The sequence below is a fragment of the Lutjanus erythropterus genome, chromosome 3 (genome assembly GCF_056507025.1).
Source record: "Lutjanus erythropterus isolate fLutEry1 chromosome 3, fLutEry1.hap2, whole genome shotgun sequence".
In the NCBI taxonomy this organism is placed as follows: domain Eukaryota; kingdom Metazoa; phylum Chordata; class Actinopteri; order Lutjaniformes; family Lutjanidae; genus Lutjanus; species Lutjanus erythropterus.
Genome location: NC_139319.1, coordinates 21,003,406 through 21,020,905, shown reverse-complemented (window position 1 = coordinate 21,020,905; position 17,500 = coordinate 21,003,406). Strand labels below are relative to the sequence as shown.

Sequence of the window (17,500 nt, the reverse complement as noted above, 5' to 3'; positions counted from 1 at the left end):
AAATATCTTTACTTTGTGTATATTCAGTTGAATATAAGTTGAAAATAATTTCCATTCTGTTTGTGTTTACTTTTGTCCCAACTTTCTTGGAATTGCCACTCTACCACTGCTACTCACTGCAATCTATCACTTCTGATAAAACAATGTTTCTGTCAAACTATTGCAAAAGAACAATTGTTAAAGATGTACAAATATTATTATTGTTGTTATTGTTATTATTGTGCATTATTATAGTGTTTGTGTGATGCAAATCTTGTTTGATTTAATATTACTGAGAGTTAAATCTATGTTTTAATTGGTTTGATCATCAATCTGATAAATCTATAATTTTATTATTTTTATAATTTAACACTATTGTCTATCAAGGCACAGAACAAGGAACAGAATCAGTTTGCTCTCCATAGATATTAATCATTAATAGTATCAGAAAATGCCTCAGAATAAGGCCTGAGATGCTGGAATCAGTGAGTATGTGAGTCTATGCACCGTTCCAACACCAGGTAATTTATTACCCCTGAAACAGGATCCTACTGCTTGAGTTTTTGTTTTTCTACTGTTACAGTACATTTCTGATGCACATGGAAATACCTAAATGTTTTCATGTAACCTTACAATGTTCAAAAAAGGCTGGTTCTGTAATATTATTGAAAATTTCCACTTTAAGAGTTGTTTTATTGATTTTCTCAATGTTCCCCATTAAGAAACAGTGGAGTTATTTGCACAAATAAACAAAAAAAAATCTATATGTTTATATTATGGACACAAGTTTGAATTATTTCAAGTAAAAAAAAAAAAAAAAAAAAAGAAATTAAGTTGAAATTCTAAAAAATCTGAAACAAAGCTGAACATTTCCATCAGTTAGATAAGGTGCTAAATAACACAATAGCCAGAAGACTCAGCTGCTTCTTAAATGGAGAAGAGGCCAAAAAGAGATGTGGCAAATTAAGAATGTTTAGTTTTTAATTGAGTGGAAAAAAGACACAGCAACATATCTGCTGAATTCCTAAAAAACTGACCCAGAATCCAAAGTGATTTTAACTGCTAAATGTATTAACACACTTCCACAAAGCATTCTTTTAAGAAATTAAAGTCTTGAATTTAATGATCTAATGCAGGTATTTTACTTCTGTAGGTTTTTGTGTGCCCTGGCTTGTAAAAGGATATTTTCTAACACTGTTGCCCATCTATTCTACTGATGATTCATGGGAGTTTCATGGCCATCCAAGAGCTGGAAAGGCTCCAGTTGCCAGTTATCTACTATTGTCTAAGCACGAAATGAACAAGACCTTAAGTTCTGTAATGCTGGATACCTGAAATAACCCCTCCCACCTAGTCTACACAGACCACCAGTTAAATATCATCTTCATTTTGGGGCCAAATATGTTTAGTGAAGAGCCAGATTTGGCCCTTGGGCTGCTATTGCTGCTTCCTTGCCTAAAATATTATTTTTACATTCAAAAGGAGAGAGATTGATTTTTGACAGTTCACCTTAATTTTCCTGACTGGATGAAGGCTTTGGCTGGACTGTCACTTAACTTTACTTCTGATTTACCATCTGGACAAACATGGCAGCAGTTCTCCAAATTTCTATCCACCAAGATTATTTCTGAGTATACGTGGGACAAGAAATAGGTGACATATTTTCATAATTATGCATAATTTGTGTCTAAAATGACTAGTTTTAATAGCTGTTGATGGCATTTGGGAGTTTGAGGAGTCAGAAAATTGCATTTGTCCAATATCCAATATGTGACTCTGGTGAATCCACTCTTGAGTGGTTGTTTTAAGAATTAATAATATTCCAGAACTATCCAACAGTTTATAGGAATGCACATGAAAAGTTAAGTGTAATTAGTTGATTTGATTTGATTCAGGGACTGTTTCGATAACTGATTGATAATTTTAAGGGTAACCTTATAACATTCATGGTTTCAGCTTTTGCTCATGTTAAATTTCTGTAAAGTGAATCATTTTGAGGTTTGGCCAGACAAAACAAGACATCTGATGGTATCACTTTGAGCTCTGTTTAATCCTGAGAATGATACCGAACCACCAGATCAATCCGAAAATAATTAGTTGCAACCCAACTAGAGGCTGCTTAAACATTAATGCATGATTAACTAGAAGAGTGCAGACCTCCACCAGGCAAGCCAAAAACCCAAAAGCATTTGGATGAAACCCCTTTGTAATCACCACCATTTTGACTGATTTAGTCATAATTAACAAATGAATGCTTTATGTATGTGAGGTCACCTTGATGGTGACCTTTGACCTTTGACCGCTAATATCTAATTAATTTGTCCTTGAGTCCAAATGCACGTTTGTGCCAAGTTTGAAGAAATTCCCGTAAAGCAGATCACAGATATCATGTTCACAAGAATGAGATGATCCAAAAACGCCTTTGGCCAAAGCTGACGTAAATGTTTTTCAAAAATTGTGAATCACAGCGGTCCTTGAGCATACAGTTACAGATGTCCACAAAAAAATTAGACTGATCGGTCCGGTATGCAAGATTACCTGTGGTCGAGCTCCAAGTCTGTTGGTCATGTACACACACACACACACACACACACACACACACACACACACGCGCGATTGCATCATCCCTTCATGGTGGACATAATAATAATATACTACATAATAGTATATACACACAGGGACCATGTCTCTGCTTTAAGTCATTTTACCTTTGCTACTATAAAACTACTACAAGCAACTTTCATGTTTTCATGTTTTGTTGATTTTGGAGTCCCCTGTGGACAAAAGCAGAAGTGTTGCCACCATCATAAATAAATTATCTGAATCAAAATCTCCTTCTGCTTCATTTTAACTGGCTTATGTACTACACTCTGTACCTTAATAAACACAGGTTTGTATTGGTGCCATCCTTTAAGAACAACTAGAGAAATAGCCCATCTTCTCGTAGATGGTCTTGTTAACTAATGCTGGACATATAGAAGCATCAGTAATAAACTGAGACTGTTTCATTACTAGTTAAATGTCCTTGTAGTAGCTTTAAGTAAATCTTGCTGAAAATACTTATATTTTAACTTAAGTAAGAATGTAGGACATGTAATGGTGTATTTTTACAGTGTGATAATACTACAGTCATTTAAGCAAAGGATCCTAATATTTCCTTCATCACTGGCTTAAAATATCTATGGAACATTAATTTCATAAATGCCCAGTCTCAGATGGAAAATGATCCGAACTGGGTGGGAAAAACCAACAAACAAAAATAAATAAATGTTACCTCGTTGACAGCCAGAGTAGCAGGAAGATACCTAAAGAACAGAACAGAGATAACAAGGGATATTTGTGCATGCTGAGAAATAAATAATTCTTCTGCTGCTAAACAAACAGCAAAGTTATTTGGCTCATCTGGATGGACCAATTAAAAACAGGTCTGAGTTTACCTTCAAATTGCTTGTTTTACATATTCCAAAATCCAAACTTAAAGGTCCAGTGTGTAAAATTTACAGATTTATTGGCAGAATATTGCAGAAGTGGAATGTGATATATGTTTTCATTAGTGTCTAATCACCTGATAATAGGAATTGCTGTGTTTTGTTACCTGTTTGTACACGTAGAGTGTGCAGGTCCCCTTTCACAGAGGAGTCCATGTATTATTGAAAACTGATACAAAACTGGAAGTGGGCCTCCATTCATTTGCTCTGAGAGTTACTCAGTGGCACATGAAGCGGACCTCCATGCCAGAGCTTCCGCATGCTTCTGCGTTGCGCAGCTCATAGAGGAAACGCAACTGAGACTTTCTTCGGCTGAGTGGCTAACTTCCGGGATGTAGGGGATAAAATGATTCAATAACTTGGCCCTTCTAGACTCTCCAGATGTTATTAGAAAATGTAAGTCCATCGGGGAAAGTCTTTTTAAGCCACAGTGCATCATGGAATGTCCTTATATGATTTGGTCACTATGTCAAATCGTCCTGGGGCTTAAAGTTGTCATGTTGAACCACTATGTCTCTACAGTAGCCCAGAATGGACAAAACACACACTGGAAATTTGACTTGGACAGTACTTAGTTTTGACTTGACTTGTCTTGTCTTGTCTTCAGCAGAAAATATAACTGCTTGTTAATCCGTACAGTTTGAAACTGGTGCAGAAGTCTAGTTCTCTGTCAGACCGCTTGATTTACAATCCACTGAAAGGTTATTATGGAATTATTGCTCATTGATGCCAAAAAAGGTTGCCCACCACAGCTTTAATCTAGAAACAGGCAGTATAGTTACATAATACTGATCCATATTTGATCAACACTGCCTATTTTGACAGTTTAATCTGAGTTTCTTGACATATTCACTGAGAATGATATGTCAATCACATGGTAGCCCCACCTTAAAGCATACCCGGCTTTATCATCTGTTTTCCTCTAAATGGTACCCTAATTTACAAAATGCAGTATTGAGGAAGCCTTAGCAATTGAGACTATGAACTCATTAGGAAAGTGTTCGCTGAGGTATTAAATCAAGTGAGCGATAAGGTCATTTTGTCGTAAGACCCCATACAATCAGTGAAGTCACCCCCTGTTGGCCAATAGATAGGATGCAGGTTTAGGGCACTTCACTGGCTTCATTTATATGACCTGGAAGCTCTGTCGACTTATTCTATGGTCTGTGGGTTCTCCACATGCTTGGAAGGAGAGTGTGAGGGGAGGTATTTGCGGTCTGAAACTGCACCACTAGATGGCACTAAATCCACCACACCTGTCCTTTAAGAGGGACGAGACAGAACCTAATTTATTTTATTGAGCTTAATATATAATATCCTTATATGTTGTCTCTCCTCTCCTCCTTTCTAGTTTACTTCCATATACATTATTAATGGGCACTTCAGAGAATGTATTGTATATATAACAGCCACAGTGTACAGTCTACTTGTATGTGTACAGTAGGTTACTCTGTCAATATTATGGCATTAGATTTGCTATTGAGACGACATTGGTAGTATAATTAAAAATTAAAATTCAGTGTTGATGTATATATTGAAATAAAGCCATCATTGCAGTGTTTGGTGCACTGTTATATTTTAGAGGAAACATTGAAGGGTGTAAAGTGCAAAGCTCTCTCGGTATTCTTTCTTTAGTTAGCTTTCATATTGATTGCTTGATATGGTTGGAAAAGGCATTTTTAACAATGTGGCACTTTCAACAACAAGCTACTAACAACTATAATTACTGCACAAAGCAATGTGAAAAGCTTTATAAACAACACCCTAATGTCCCTGGGACAAATGATGCTACAATATATCAACACCATTCTTTTTAATATTTTACTTCTATCAAGTATTGCATTCTACAGAGTCATTTGTAAAGGACGGTAAAGTAAGTGGCTAATCAGTGCAACTGTATGCTTTCCTCTGTGATTAGCATTTCATTAGCAAACTCTTGAAGCACACTGTCATGTATACCACATGTGGCTCTCCAGCTCCAGCCCTTTTCTCTCCTTTTGAAATCCAATTTTGTTTCTGACAGATAACCTATTAATTATTATGATCATTCGATGTGTGTGTGTCTGTGTGTGTGTGTGTGTGTGTGTGTGTGTGTGTCAGAGAGATCTACCTGACCTTTAGCTTGTGTGCAGCTAATTTAGAATACTATTGAACCGATCAGCCAACATTTTTTCGTGTGCATTCAGGACTGTATGCAGAAGGACCTCTGTGATTTAAAATTTTCATGTCCCATGTCTCCACGCCAGCAACAGACGTTGCCACAGGCATTGAAGGAATTTCTTCAAACTTGGCAATAATATTCACATGGACTCAAGGATGAACTGATTAGATTGTGGTGGTCAAAGGTCAGAGGTCAACCTCACTGTGACCTCATGTCTGTCCTGTTCTCATGAATGTGACATTTCAGGAACACTTGAAGGCAATTTCTTCACATTTGGTACAAGTGTCCACTTGGACTCAGTGATGAACTGATTTAATTTTGGTGGTCAAAGGTTAAAGGTCAAGCTCATAGTGACCTCACTAAACACATTTGTGGCTATAACTCAAGAATTCATTTGCTGATTACGACAAAATTATACACAAATATGTAAGATGAGAAAATGATGAGTTAATAACATTTTATATCCAAGAATTCAAAGGTCAGCTTCACTGTGACATCATAATGTGCAACTCTTCTTTCATCTTCTGTACTCCTCTATAAAAATAGTCTCTAAGTGAAGACAGTGTGTTTCTCACTAAAAAGTATTCCTTGGAATCACACATACATAGTGACAATTTTTGCCAGAATATACACTTAGTACCTTTTATTAAATTCCTTTAAAGTTACAGGTCAATACAGTCGTAAATTCCATATTAAATTCCTTCAAAGCCTCCACTACATATATTATACGAGTCTGGACAGACATGGATGTAAACTGCATCTTGATTGTTTGGCAGAGACACACAACTAAGAGGCAGTAATTCAGTATTTTTGACTGCTCTGTTTAATATGACCATTGACAGCTGACTCCTCACTCTTCTTAACTGGCCACTAGGGGCTGCAAGGGATTAATAACTGCTTCAGTTTGAAATCTTGTTTCTGCTCGGGACAGTGTATGTTTATGGCAACACTACTTTTCTCTTTTAAATGACTTTTTCAACTTTGTTTCTGAAAGGCACATCACCTATGACAGAATTACACTCATAGCCTTTGGAAAATGTAGGTTAAAGAGCAGCGGACCCTGAGACAATCAACAAATGCAGCCGGCATCTTTCAAACGTGCAGTCAGATCAACTGGATGCACCACCGCAGACCACCCCAGGAGGAGAGCAGGAGAGTGGGGATAAGAGCCATGCCACAGCTGGAACTAAGGACTGCTCAGGCTGGCCAGGCAACAGGAAATCAGTGACTGTTGTATCCACACACGGAGACTTGCTCCACCACAATGTCCCAGATCAAGCTGTTGCCCTTGGTGGGCGAATTGTACTCTGAGCTGACAGGACGCAGTGCGCAAGTCTCCAGCAGAACAAAGAGAGGAGGACTCTGTGTTTACAATGATGATGCTTTGTGCTCAAACACAGTCAAAGTTGATGAACAATGTTTCCCAGTTGTTGAACTTTTTATTTGAAGATGTCAGCCATATTATGAACACCATCTTGCAGCTGCTGTTTACATTCAACCTGATGCAAATTCAAAAAACACACTACAGAATTATTTCCTGGGTGTGTATATGTATATGTTAGGGGTGTGTATCTAACTGAGACCGATTTGATATGTATCTCAATATATGTTCAGGGATACGATATATCTTAGAAATTTTTAAATGGCCAACGATTCGGTTTGATGTGATTGAACTCTGTCATGATACGATACGATACGATGCAATACAAGACAGTGCAATGTGTGAATCTTTACATTTTGATTCAATTAATGCTATATATGTAGAGTGCTATTAGTTGCAAAAAGACATCCTGATAGTTTTACTACATATAACAACAGGAGAGACAGAGAGATGGGGACATTAGGTTACATTACATCTTATTATGAATCTCATGTGTAAATGAGATATTGTAGCCTAAATGAGAATCTGTGAACAAACTTTAAAACTGTTTAAAATATGTGTATTTTTGCAGTAAGATGATCTGCTGCTCTGTTTCATAGGAAGAGTGTGGTGGTTTTGATTAGTGTGGAGGAACAGTGATGCCGCATGTTACCTGCTGTTAAAGATAATGTGTTTATGTTTTCTAAAAGCAGTTTTATCTTGATTTTTTTGCAGGCTGGAGTATATGGTTCTCATAACTAAAGCTATACTGACATTGTTCTCCGCATTATTATGAAGGACATTATATAGTTACAATAGCAAATCTAAATCACTGAAATCTTTGCAACTAAAGCTTTTTTCAGACATACAGCATATTTGAGCTATTTTAATTGATTGAGTAATTGATTAATTGACACAGGTACGAACAAATTAAATGTAATCAGATTACAAAAAAATGGAACTCTGATTACATTTGAAAGATATTATTAGATTATTAAATTATAGTTATCTTGTCAAGGATTACTTGATTCTGTGTTTGATTACATCTTTAAAATATGGCTATTTTATAATTATTAAACTTATTTTAATGATAACCAATATCAAACCATAAAAGGTGCATCTGACACACCTGTATGTTCAAATGTTTTGAGGTGTTTAAAAAGAATATTTATGGAATTAAACTTCTTTTGGCTTCAGTTTTTAGTATAAGATGCAATATTTCCAATGTTTGATTGAAGTAATACAAAAGTATTCACATAAATTAGATTTTTATAATGCAATGGACTGAATTACTAACTACAATTTTGAACATTTCGATAATTGATATTCAGTAACTGATAACATTTAACAGTAATCTGAGCCAACCCTGTCGCTAATGCATAACTGTTTTAAGCTAATACTACTGTAGGCTATTTTAGGTCACACTGATCACATTATTGATTCTACTGATTCTTCTTAATTGGGAGATCTATGCAAGACTGATGTTTGCCATCACACGTTAGTCATAGTCATATCTCATATGCACATTGTCCCAGATAGATTTAAATGAAGTATAGTGTAGAGCAGAAATAACATATGTGTACATGGTATATCAGTGAATCATATAGTCTCTGGTCATACAATTTATGGATCAGGGATGCGTTAACCTGTTGATAAAACAAGAGGGTGTGCCTTTGAGTGCGTAAATTACACTAGAAAATATTGCCGAGCATACTTTATTGTTATTCTGGTTGAAAGACAAACTTGCTGTAATTATTTTTCCTCCGCCAACATTTTATTTTGATAATTTCTTCTCTCAGTTAGCGAGCTAATCATTCTTCTTAGAAACGGTCTACTTTTTTCATCTGCTTGGTGAGCGCATCCATTCCTCTGCAGGGGTGTCCAGCATCAAATTATTTATTAGAAGTGACCCACAACTTGATGTTTATCCCCCACAGCGCAGCCATTTCCACATATTATGGTTTGAAATTCACACCTTCATTCGGCTTTGTATGACTGAAAAGAAACGATATCCTGCAATAGGTGCTGTTTTGTTGCCTGCCGCTCGCCGCGCACCCCTCCGCTGCTGCGCGGTGGGAGCGGCTGGAATAACCTTGGTGTGAGCCAGTTGAGCGGCTGAAGAGAAGAGCGAGAGAGGCTGAACGGTGCGGCGCGGAAGATCAGCGATCGCTGGCGTGAACATGGCGGAGACCGTACGCTCGCTCTTCGACTACCGGGAGACACACAGCCTGGACAGCGACGGAGAGGGACTCAAACCAGTGCCGCCGCTCCGAGGGTGAGAGGCAGTCTATTAATCGTGACATACTGTTTAGCCTAATAATAATGAAAAACTGTTTCATGCTAGTGTTTTCCTCCCAATGACAGCGAGAGTCGGGTGGGTGTGTGCGCGCATGTATGTGTTTTTGATGGAACTAAAGTTGTAAACAGACGTTATTGGTTAGGTTTGACAGCGAGGACACGTCCAGTTCAAGGAAATTATGCAAAAAAGTCGTTTGTTTGTCTTATGCTAGCTTTTTTTTAAACCGTTAATTCCACCTTACAAAGCAGCCCCAAAGAGGTGTGTGCGCGCGTGCATGGGTTCGTGTACATGTGCGCATGCGTGTATGTATGTGCGTGACACTGAATTCACTTATTGAATGCGTGTTTTTGAGCGACAGGTTAAAGAAAATGTAACAAATACACACTATGTCAACAAAGACATGTCATGTCCCTTTAATTTGACACTTTTTTACAGGTGAATCAGAAAAGCTGGGTAACATTTTAATAACAACATGTTGTGTCTGTAACTGAAAAAGTTTTCAGCAACATTACCCACCATGCAACTGTTCAATCTCACAAAGTTATAAAAATGTTGGGATTAATACACTGTCAGAGCTTCCCTCTGTGTGTGTGTGTGTGTGTGTGTGTCTCTGTCTCTGTAAGTGCGCGCCCTCGCCTGTGTGTAGTGTGTGCGTGCATGTGTGTGTGTGGTTGTGTGAGAGTGGGAGAGAAAGGCACACACACACAGGGAGGGGGAGAGAGCGTGAGAGAGAAAGGAGCAGCTCTGTGTGTGTGTGTGTGTGTGTGTGTGTGTGTGTGTGTGTGTGTGTGAGAGGGAGGGAGGGAGGGAGGGAGGGAGGGAGGGGGAGTGGTGTGTGTGTGTGTGCGCAGGGGGCGTTGGTGTGTATGTGTGAGTGTGTCTGCATATGTGTGTGCGTGTGTGTGTGCTAGAGCAGAGGAAGGAGGAGGGAGTGTGTGTGTGTGTGTGAGGGATGGGAGGGGGAGAGAGTGTGTGCGTGACAGAGACAGACACTGTGAGTGTGTGTGTGTGTGTGTGTGTGTGTGTGTGAGTGAGAGAGATGGGGAGAGGGAGGGGGAGCACAGTGTGTAAGGAGTGTGTGACAAAGAGAACAGGAGTGTGTGTTTGTGTGTGTGTGTGTGTAGTATTGGGTGAGTGTGTGTGTGTGTGTGTGTGTGTGTGGTTCTGTGAGTTTGTGTGTGGTTGAGAGAATGAGTAAGTGTGTGTATGTTGGGAAGACAGGGTGTGTTTGAGAGAAGGGAAAATGTGTTTTTAAATGTGTTTTTCAGAGTGTGTTTGCATCCATGCACGCCTGTTAAAGTGTGTGTGAGAGAGAGGGAGAGAGAGAAAAAGAGAAACTAATAGTGTGTGTGTAAAAAGAGTAGGGAATAAAGGTGTGTTTACTGTGTGGCAGAAGAGACAGAAAGGATTGTGAGAGACTGTGAAGGACATGTGTGTGTGTATGTACGTGAGAAGGAGCATATAAAAAGTGTGTGTTTGTGTGTAATTGTATGTGTGTGTGTGTGTGTGAGAGAGAGAGAGAGAGAGAGAGAGAGAGAGAGAGAGAGAGAGACAGAGATAGAGGGGAAGTGTGTTAGAGGGACAGGGAAGGGGAGGGGAGAGTGTGTTTGCGCATATGTGTGTGTTAGGAGAGTGGGGGAGGGAATGTGTTTGTTTGTGTGTGTGTGTGTGTGGTGTGTGTGTGTGAGAGAGTGAGAGGGATGGGAGGTGTGTGTGTGTGTGTGTGTGTGTGTGTGTATGAAGGACTGTGTTTATGTGTAACCAAGTGATAGTGTGTGGATCTGAGTGTGTTAGAAGGGGATAATAATCAATGCATGATTGGTAAAAGTGATTGATAAAAAGATAGCAGAGTGTGTGGAACGTTTTGGTTTGTGTTGTGAGTGTGTGTGTTGTCTAAAAAGTAAAGAAATTATATTGGGGGTGTGTGTGTGTGTGAGAGAGAGAGAGATGGTATTGTAGAAACAATCCAGAAAGTGATGAGGGAAAGGGTGTGTGTCTGTCTTTAAGAAACTGGGAGATGTGTGTGTTTGTGATGAACAGAGAAGGGTAGGTTATGTGTGTTTGTGCGTGTGTGTGTATCAGAGTGTCTCAAAGAGAGGAGAGAGCAACATAAGATGGAGGGTGTGTGTTGCAGAGAGATAGAGAGCACAGGGTGAGTGAGTGTGTGTGTGTTTAAGAGAGAGGAAAAGAGAAGGGAGAGTGTGACAGAGGGTGAGGATGTGTGTGTGTGTGTGTGTGTGTGTGTTCACTTGCGTGTGTGCAAGCTTTTGAAACAGAAGGGGAGGGTGAGTGTGTGAGTCTTGGAAACTGAAAAAGAAGGCTTGGTAGCTAGTGCATATGCTGTCTGTGTGTGTTTCTTTGTGTGTCTTTGCTATGTTTGTGTATTTGTTCTGGAGGGAGAGGTGTGTGTATGTCTGTCTGTCTCTGTCTGTGTGTATGTGTGTGTGTGTGTTTGTTCTGCAGTCAGTAAGAGAGGGAGGGGTGTGTGTCAAGGGGGAGACAGACACAAGGTTTGTGTGTGTTTGTGTGTGTGGCTCCTAGACAAGGGCAACGTGTTTGTGTCTCTGTGTGTGTGTGTGTCATACAGAGGGAAGGAGAGAGTGTTTATGCATCTACTTTGTTTATGAAAGAGGAAAGGACAGTGTGTGTGTCTGTGTTTGTGAGTGTGTACGCATGCTCAAAGGAAAAGTATGTTTGTGTGTGTGTGCACACTGTGTGTGGGTGGTATGGTATATGTGAGAAAGGGGGAGGGCTGATGTGTGTGTTTGTATCTGTTTTATTATTGAGGATTCTGTGTGTGTGTGTGTGTGTGTGTGTGTGTGTGTTGGAGAGAGAGAGAACGTTCTGCATGAAGGACGGAGTGTTCGTGAGGTTCATTGGGTGAGTTTGTGTGTGTGTTTGTGTGTAATCCAATCGTATGTTGTAGAAACAGTTGCGTGACAAGATGTGTGTCTGTGGCGGAGAAAGAATAATGTGTATGATGGAACATGTGTGTGTGTTTCTCTGTGTGTATGCACTACAGTGTAGGAGAAAATATAATGTAGCAGATATGCATGAGTCTGAGAATCTGTAATGTGCAGATTGTATGCGTGCGTGCTTGCCTTTGTGTGTGTGTGTGTGCAAGAGAGGAAAAAAGTGTGTTTGTGTGTGTGTGTGTGTGTGCGTGTGTGTGTGTGTGTATGTGTGTGTGTGTGTGTGTGTGTGTGTGTGTGTATGTGTGTGTGTGTGTGTGTGTGTGTGTCAGAGATGGAACATGAGACTTTGGGTTTGGTTATGTGAGAGAGAGAGAGAGTGTGTGTGTGCGCTTGAGTGAGCTTTCCTATGTGTGTGTGTGCATGTGAGCTTTAGAGAGAGAGGGGGAGGGGTGTGTGTGTGTGTGCGTGCAAGTGAGCTTGGCTAGAGAGAGGATATTTGTGTGTACTCTGTGTGTGTGAGTGAGTGAGTGAGTGTGTTTGCGTGCCTGTAAGCCTGAGAGGGAGGGGTGTGTGTGTGTGTGAATGTGTGTGTGTGTGTGTGTGTGTGTGTGTGTGTGTGTGTGTGTGTGTGTGTGTGTGTGTGAGCGCCTGTTTGCGTGCCTGTGTGTGTATGTTTGTGCATGCATGTGGGCCAGATAGGGGGAGGGGTGTGTGTGTGTTTGTGTGTGCACATGTGGACTCTACAAGCTGTGTGTGTGTGTGTGCTCACGCATATGTGGGTCTTGAGTATGAACTTATTTGTGTATTTGTGCATGCATGTGGGTTGGCGGGAGGGGTCTGTGCGTGTGTGTGTGTGTGTGTGTGTGTGTGTGTGTGTTTTAGTTGGAGTGAAGGAGGGAGAGAAATGTGCAGGGAGTGAGAGAAGAATGAGAGAATCGATCGGGAGGGTGAGACAGGGATGGAGGGAGAGACTGAGGGGTCAGCTCACTGAAGAAGTGGAGGTGAGACAGATTTGGTTGGCAAGAAAGTTCCCAGAAACTCGCTGAACCAGAGCTGAACACACAGACAAACACTCCGAAGACCCAAAATAATCCAGCAAAATATAAACTCCGAGGAGAACTGTGTTTTTCTGGGAAAAGCCGGTGACCTGTCAGGATCAAGTGTAGCTCAGGAGTGTTAGCTGAACCTGTCTGTGTGTGTTAGCATGTATGTTAGCATGATGAACAACTGTTGAATCTTGGCTACTTCATGTTATTTTACTACAGACTTTTGAGTGTAGGTTTGGGCTATAATTCAATACAATTGCTCATTGCCTGTCAGTGGAGCCATATCATGATCACATGCCAATATTTTTCAAAATTCTGTTATCCAAATGAATGATTCTAAGGAAAAACTAAGTGGAAGTTTTTGTTTGTGTGTGACATGTGACAAGTTTAGCCTGAATTAACCAAGGTGACAGACAGTTCATTGCCTTGGACACCAGCTTGATTTGACAAAATATGTCATTGTTCAGAGTTCTACTTACTAGCTTTCATCTGCATCCCATGTGTGTAGGGTTGTTCCAATACTGATATCAGTATGTTGCCTAAAATGCTGGTATTGGTATGGCAAAAATTAGGGATGTACTGATACCAATACAAGCATCGGGTATTGGTCCGATACTGTCCTCACATACTCATACTCATAAAACTACTCCGATACCCCACACCTAATACCACGTCACAAAAAGTAGCCACTCAACACAAGCAAAAAGAACTACCATGACATGGAGTTCAAGAAGTTTGTGGATGCTTACCCTCTTTTTTTGGTCGCTTTGTCATTATCAGCGAGAGACCGTAGCAACTTTGGAAACTGTCCGTAAAATTCCATGTAAGTCCGTGTAAAACTGAAATAAATGCCCAGAGTGCACCTGTAGACCGCAGCCAGCCACTGTTCAGTAAATGCTGGCGGGTGTAAAGTAGTTGGATGTCTCGGTTAATTAATCCAAAGATGAAGAAAAAACACAGCTGCCACCAGTCTGTAACCCTCTTTTCTTTGTAAGAAGCTGCTACAACTTCTCTTTGTGTACTTATTCTTCACCAAAACAGTCTGACAGCACAGAACACCCAACTTCACTCTTTGGGGTTCACAGCGGGGTCAACAAAACTGTTGCACACATGGCACCACACTCATAATTGTCCCCCCTAAACAATGACAGGTAGGAACTAATTAGCTCTTAGACAAGAGGGACAGGAAGGATAAACTTAAATACTATACATATAAATATGTAATTAAAATACTAGTTAAAGTGCTGTAAATGATAGTGAAATCATTTTCATATATGACACCGTATGTAACAGTAAACTTCATTCTGCAAGTCCATAATGAAACTAAAACATGTTTTTTAAGTTACTGTAAAAACTTTAATAACATTTTTAAATACTCGTCTTGGTAGTGGGTATCAGCAAATACTCAAATGTAAGTACTTGTACTCGGTCTGAGAAAAGGAATCCCTCATGAAAATGCAAGTCTATGAACTGATCTGATAACATGCCATTTATTAAGCCTGACATGGGACCCAGTTAGTTAGACAGTTAGTTAGTTGGGTAGGTAGGTAGTTACTTGGTTTATTTTTATGTCTGTGTCATGTCAGACATTTGGCCCATCCCATTTATGTTACAAAATATACATTTTCCGATAATACACATAGATTACTACATTTGAAAGTAAGAAAAAGAAGAAAAAACGTGAAATAGATTTCAAATAAATTGTACACTGAGAAGGACTATTAACTGTTGACCTCAGTTCAGTCTTCATTGTCCTGCCTGAAATCTGGCCTGCAGCACAGCAAAATCAGACAGTCTTAAAGTGATTTTCTCTGTACCAGCAGTGTGCAGTTTTGACAAAAATGAGGAAAAAAAATAACTTAATTTTGTGTGCATAGGACTTTTTTTTCTTTTTGCAGTGGTGTTGAAAATTGTATCTAGTATCATTTTTTATACTAATATTGTATTGAAGTTGAAAATTCTGGCATTTGGACAACTCTAATTCTGAGGTCTTAATCAGTGGATGGAGTTTGCTCAGGTGTCTTGGAGATGGCTCAGGTGTCCTCACATTACACAAGTAATCAAGTGAATTGTGTTTGAAAGCTTTGGGAAAAAGCTAGTAAGTGGACAGTGAGTCAGATTTATTTTGTCAAACTATTTAACTGCTCTCACCCAGCTTGATTATTTTGTATGCGGTTTTGCATACTTTTGCCATATTGCAGAATATGTCAATATAGGTATTTTTTATTAATACCATTACATTGATTTCAGCCATACTGTAGAGCTTAAAACAAAGCTTTGCCATATATATATTCATCAAAACATAGCAGTGTGTTGTTACACAGTGAATGTGTGTTTTAAAAGGATGTTAGTTGCCACAGAGGTTGTTATCAATGTATTATCAAGATGGTTGGGCCATCATGTGGTAAAGTGATGTTTATGTTGTTGTGATATGTAAAATACCACAAATCAGTGCAGTACACACACACACAAACACACATATGTGTGTGTGTATATAACATTAACTCACATTGCGGAGCACAGATTCTAAACTGAAGTGAAATATTTTCAGATTTTGAAGCAAGTTGTTTGATCTGCATCTTGTATGTGTTGTCAGCTGTGATATATGTCAGATTAGATCTTTTCTCAGGCTTGATTTTGCATTTAAAATGCATACGCTTTCTCATGATTTCTTGGTGATTATTATATTTGATTTTTGATCATGTTTTTGAAGCCAAGATGTGTGTGGTTGGTGCAGAGGAAAGCAAGCTTCTCAAGGGGGAAAAAAAATCTGTACATATGTGAGCACAAATGCAGCCACACACTTTTCTTGCACACTCTCATAAACACACACACAGACATGCGTGCAAAGTATCACGAGTCCAGATGGGAGTGGAGTGGATCAATACAAAGACAGTGGGTCTGGTTGATATCTCTGCTGAATGAGTATCTCTCTCTCGCTCTGTTGTCTCTCTGTTGGTCTTTTTTTCTCTTTTGCTCCCTCTTCCTATTTTTCTCGCTCTGTCTGTTTTCTGCTGCTTTAGTTTTTCTCTCTTCTCCCTTTTTCTTCTTTCTTCCTCTCCTGTTTTTTTCTTTTTCTCTCTCTTGTCTGCATGCACACACACACACACACACACACACACACACACACACACACACACACACACACACACACACACACACACATGAACACCTCAAAATCCAAAGCACGATCTTCCTATGGCCTAGTTTTAAGAGCCTCCAATGTCATGCGAGTAAAAAATAGACTGACGGAAAACAATATTGAGATCTGTGGTAACAGAACTAGCCCAGAATCTGTAGAGGCGGGATCAGTTTGGCTCTTCTGAGCGTGGCGGGTTTGGCATGGATTTAGTCTGAAGACGATAATCTCGCTTGGCCATTCAGGGCTCACACAGGTGGCTGCGTTTGAGCTCCCTGGGGTAATGGCACACTCCTTTTAGTGGTGATCCAGGGGTCAGAGCACTCAACTAAAAACACTAACTGGATTGCAGAATCTTGATGTGGTCGGTGTGTGGTTATTATTCAGAGATTACAAGTTTACATAATCATCATATTAAGATGGATTGGGTGTGTTGATTTGTCTCAGAAGTATTTATTTGTGAAAAGGTAGTAGTGTGTGAAAGGTTATTTGTTACTTTTTTTGTCTTTGTCCATGGGAAATATAACTATAACTACGAAGCATTGGATACTGGCAAATTGTAAGTCAGTTTGACCAGTGAGGTTTGTTTTACATTAAGTCATAAAATAGAGCACATCCCACTAAATTTAAGAAATGTAATTTAAGGAAAAAGGCTGACCACTTAATTTTCCTATTCCTCAGCTGTTGAGATTTATATCCAGGGCTTTGTTTTGGACCTCAATACAGTACAGAAAGCTGGTGTTTAAGGTCTGCTGTTTTTTTATACTGTACTTATTCTTTGAAGGTTTCTGTATGGTAGTTCTTGTACAGCTGCTTGTATTTGGACATTTTAACATTTGGGTTCTTTTCTTAAATGTGAAAAGGTGTTTGGTAGATAGATGTGCAATGTGTGTTCCCACTAATTGGTTGGCCAATTAATTAGGACAGATATTTGGCATTTTGAGATAACTGGCATTGGCCAATGCCCTGTGTGCACAAGGCCAATAAACCAAAAAAATCTGCAGACACATGTGCAACCTCGTCAGTATGCACGTCTGCAGATTTTTTATTTTTTGGGGGGAGCGTGAAAAAAATGTAAGTTTTTAGCCATGTAATATATCTTTCAGGCATCCT

General features: G+C 39.4%; 1 protein-coding gene across 4 annotated transcripts in view; it reads left to right on the top strand.

Annotated features, from left to right (window-relative positions):
• The first annotated feature begins 9,116 nt into the window (after positions 1-9,116).
• The window catches only part of LOC146329960 (uncharacterized), a 28,830-nt gene continuing 20,446 nt past the window's right edge, over positions 9,117-17,500 (top strand). For all 4 annotated transcript variants that reach the window (XM_084715349.1, XM_084715346.1, XM_084715347.1 and 1 more), the window contains exon 1: positions 9,117-9,263. In XM_084715349.1, coding sequence (XP_084571475.1) covers positions 9,169-9,263 — 95 coding nt within the window. In that variant the 5' untranslated portion in view covers positions 9,117-9,168. The remainder of the gene's footprint in view (positions 9,264-17,500) is intronic.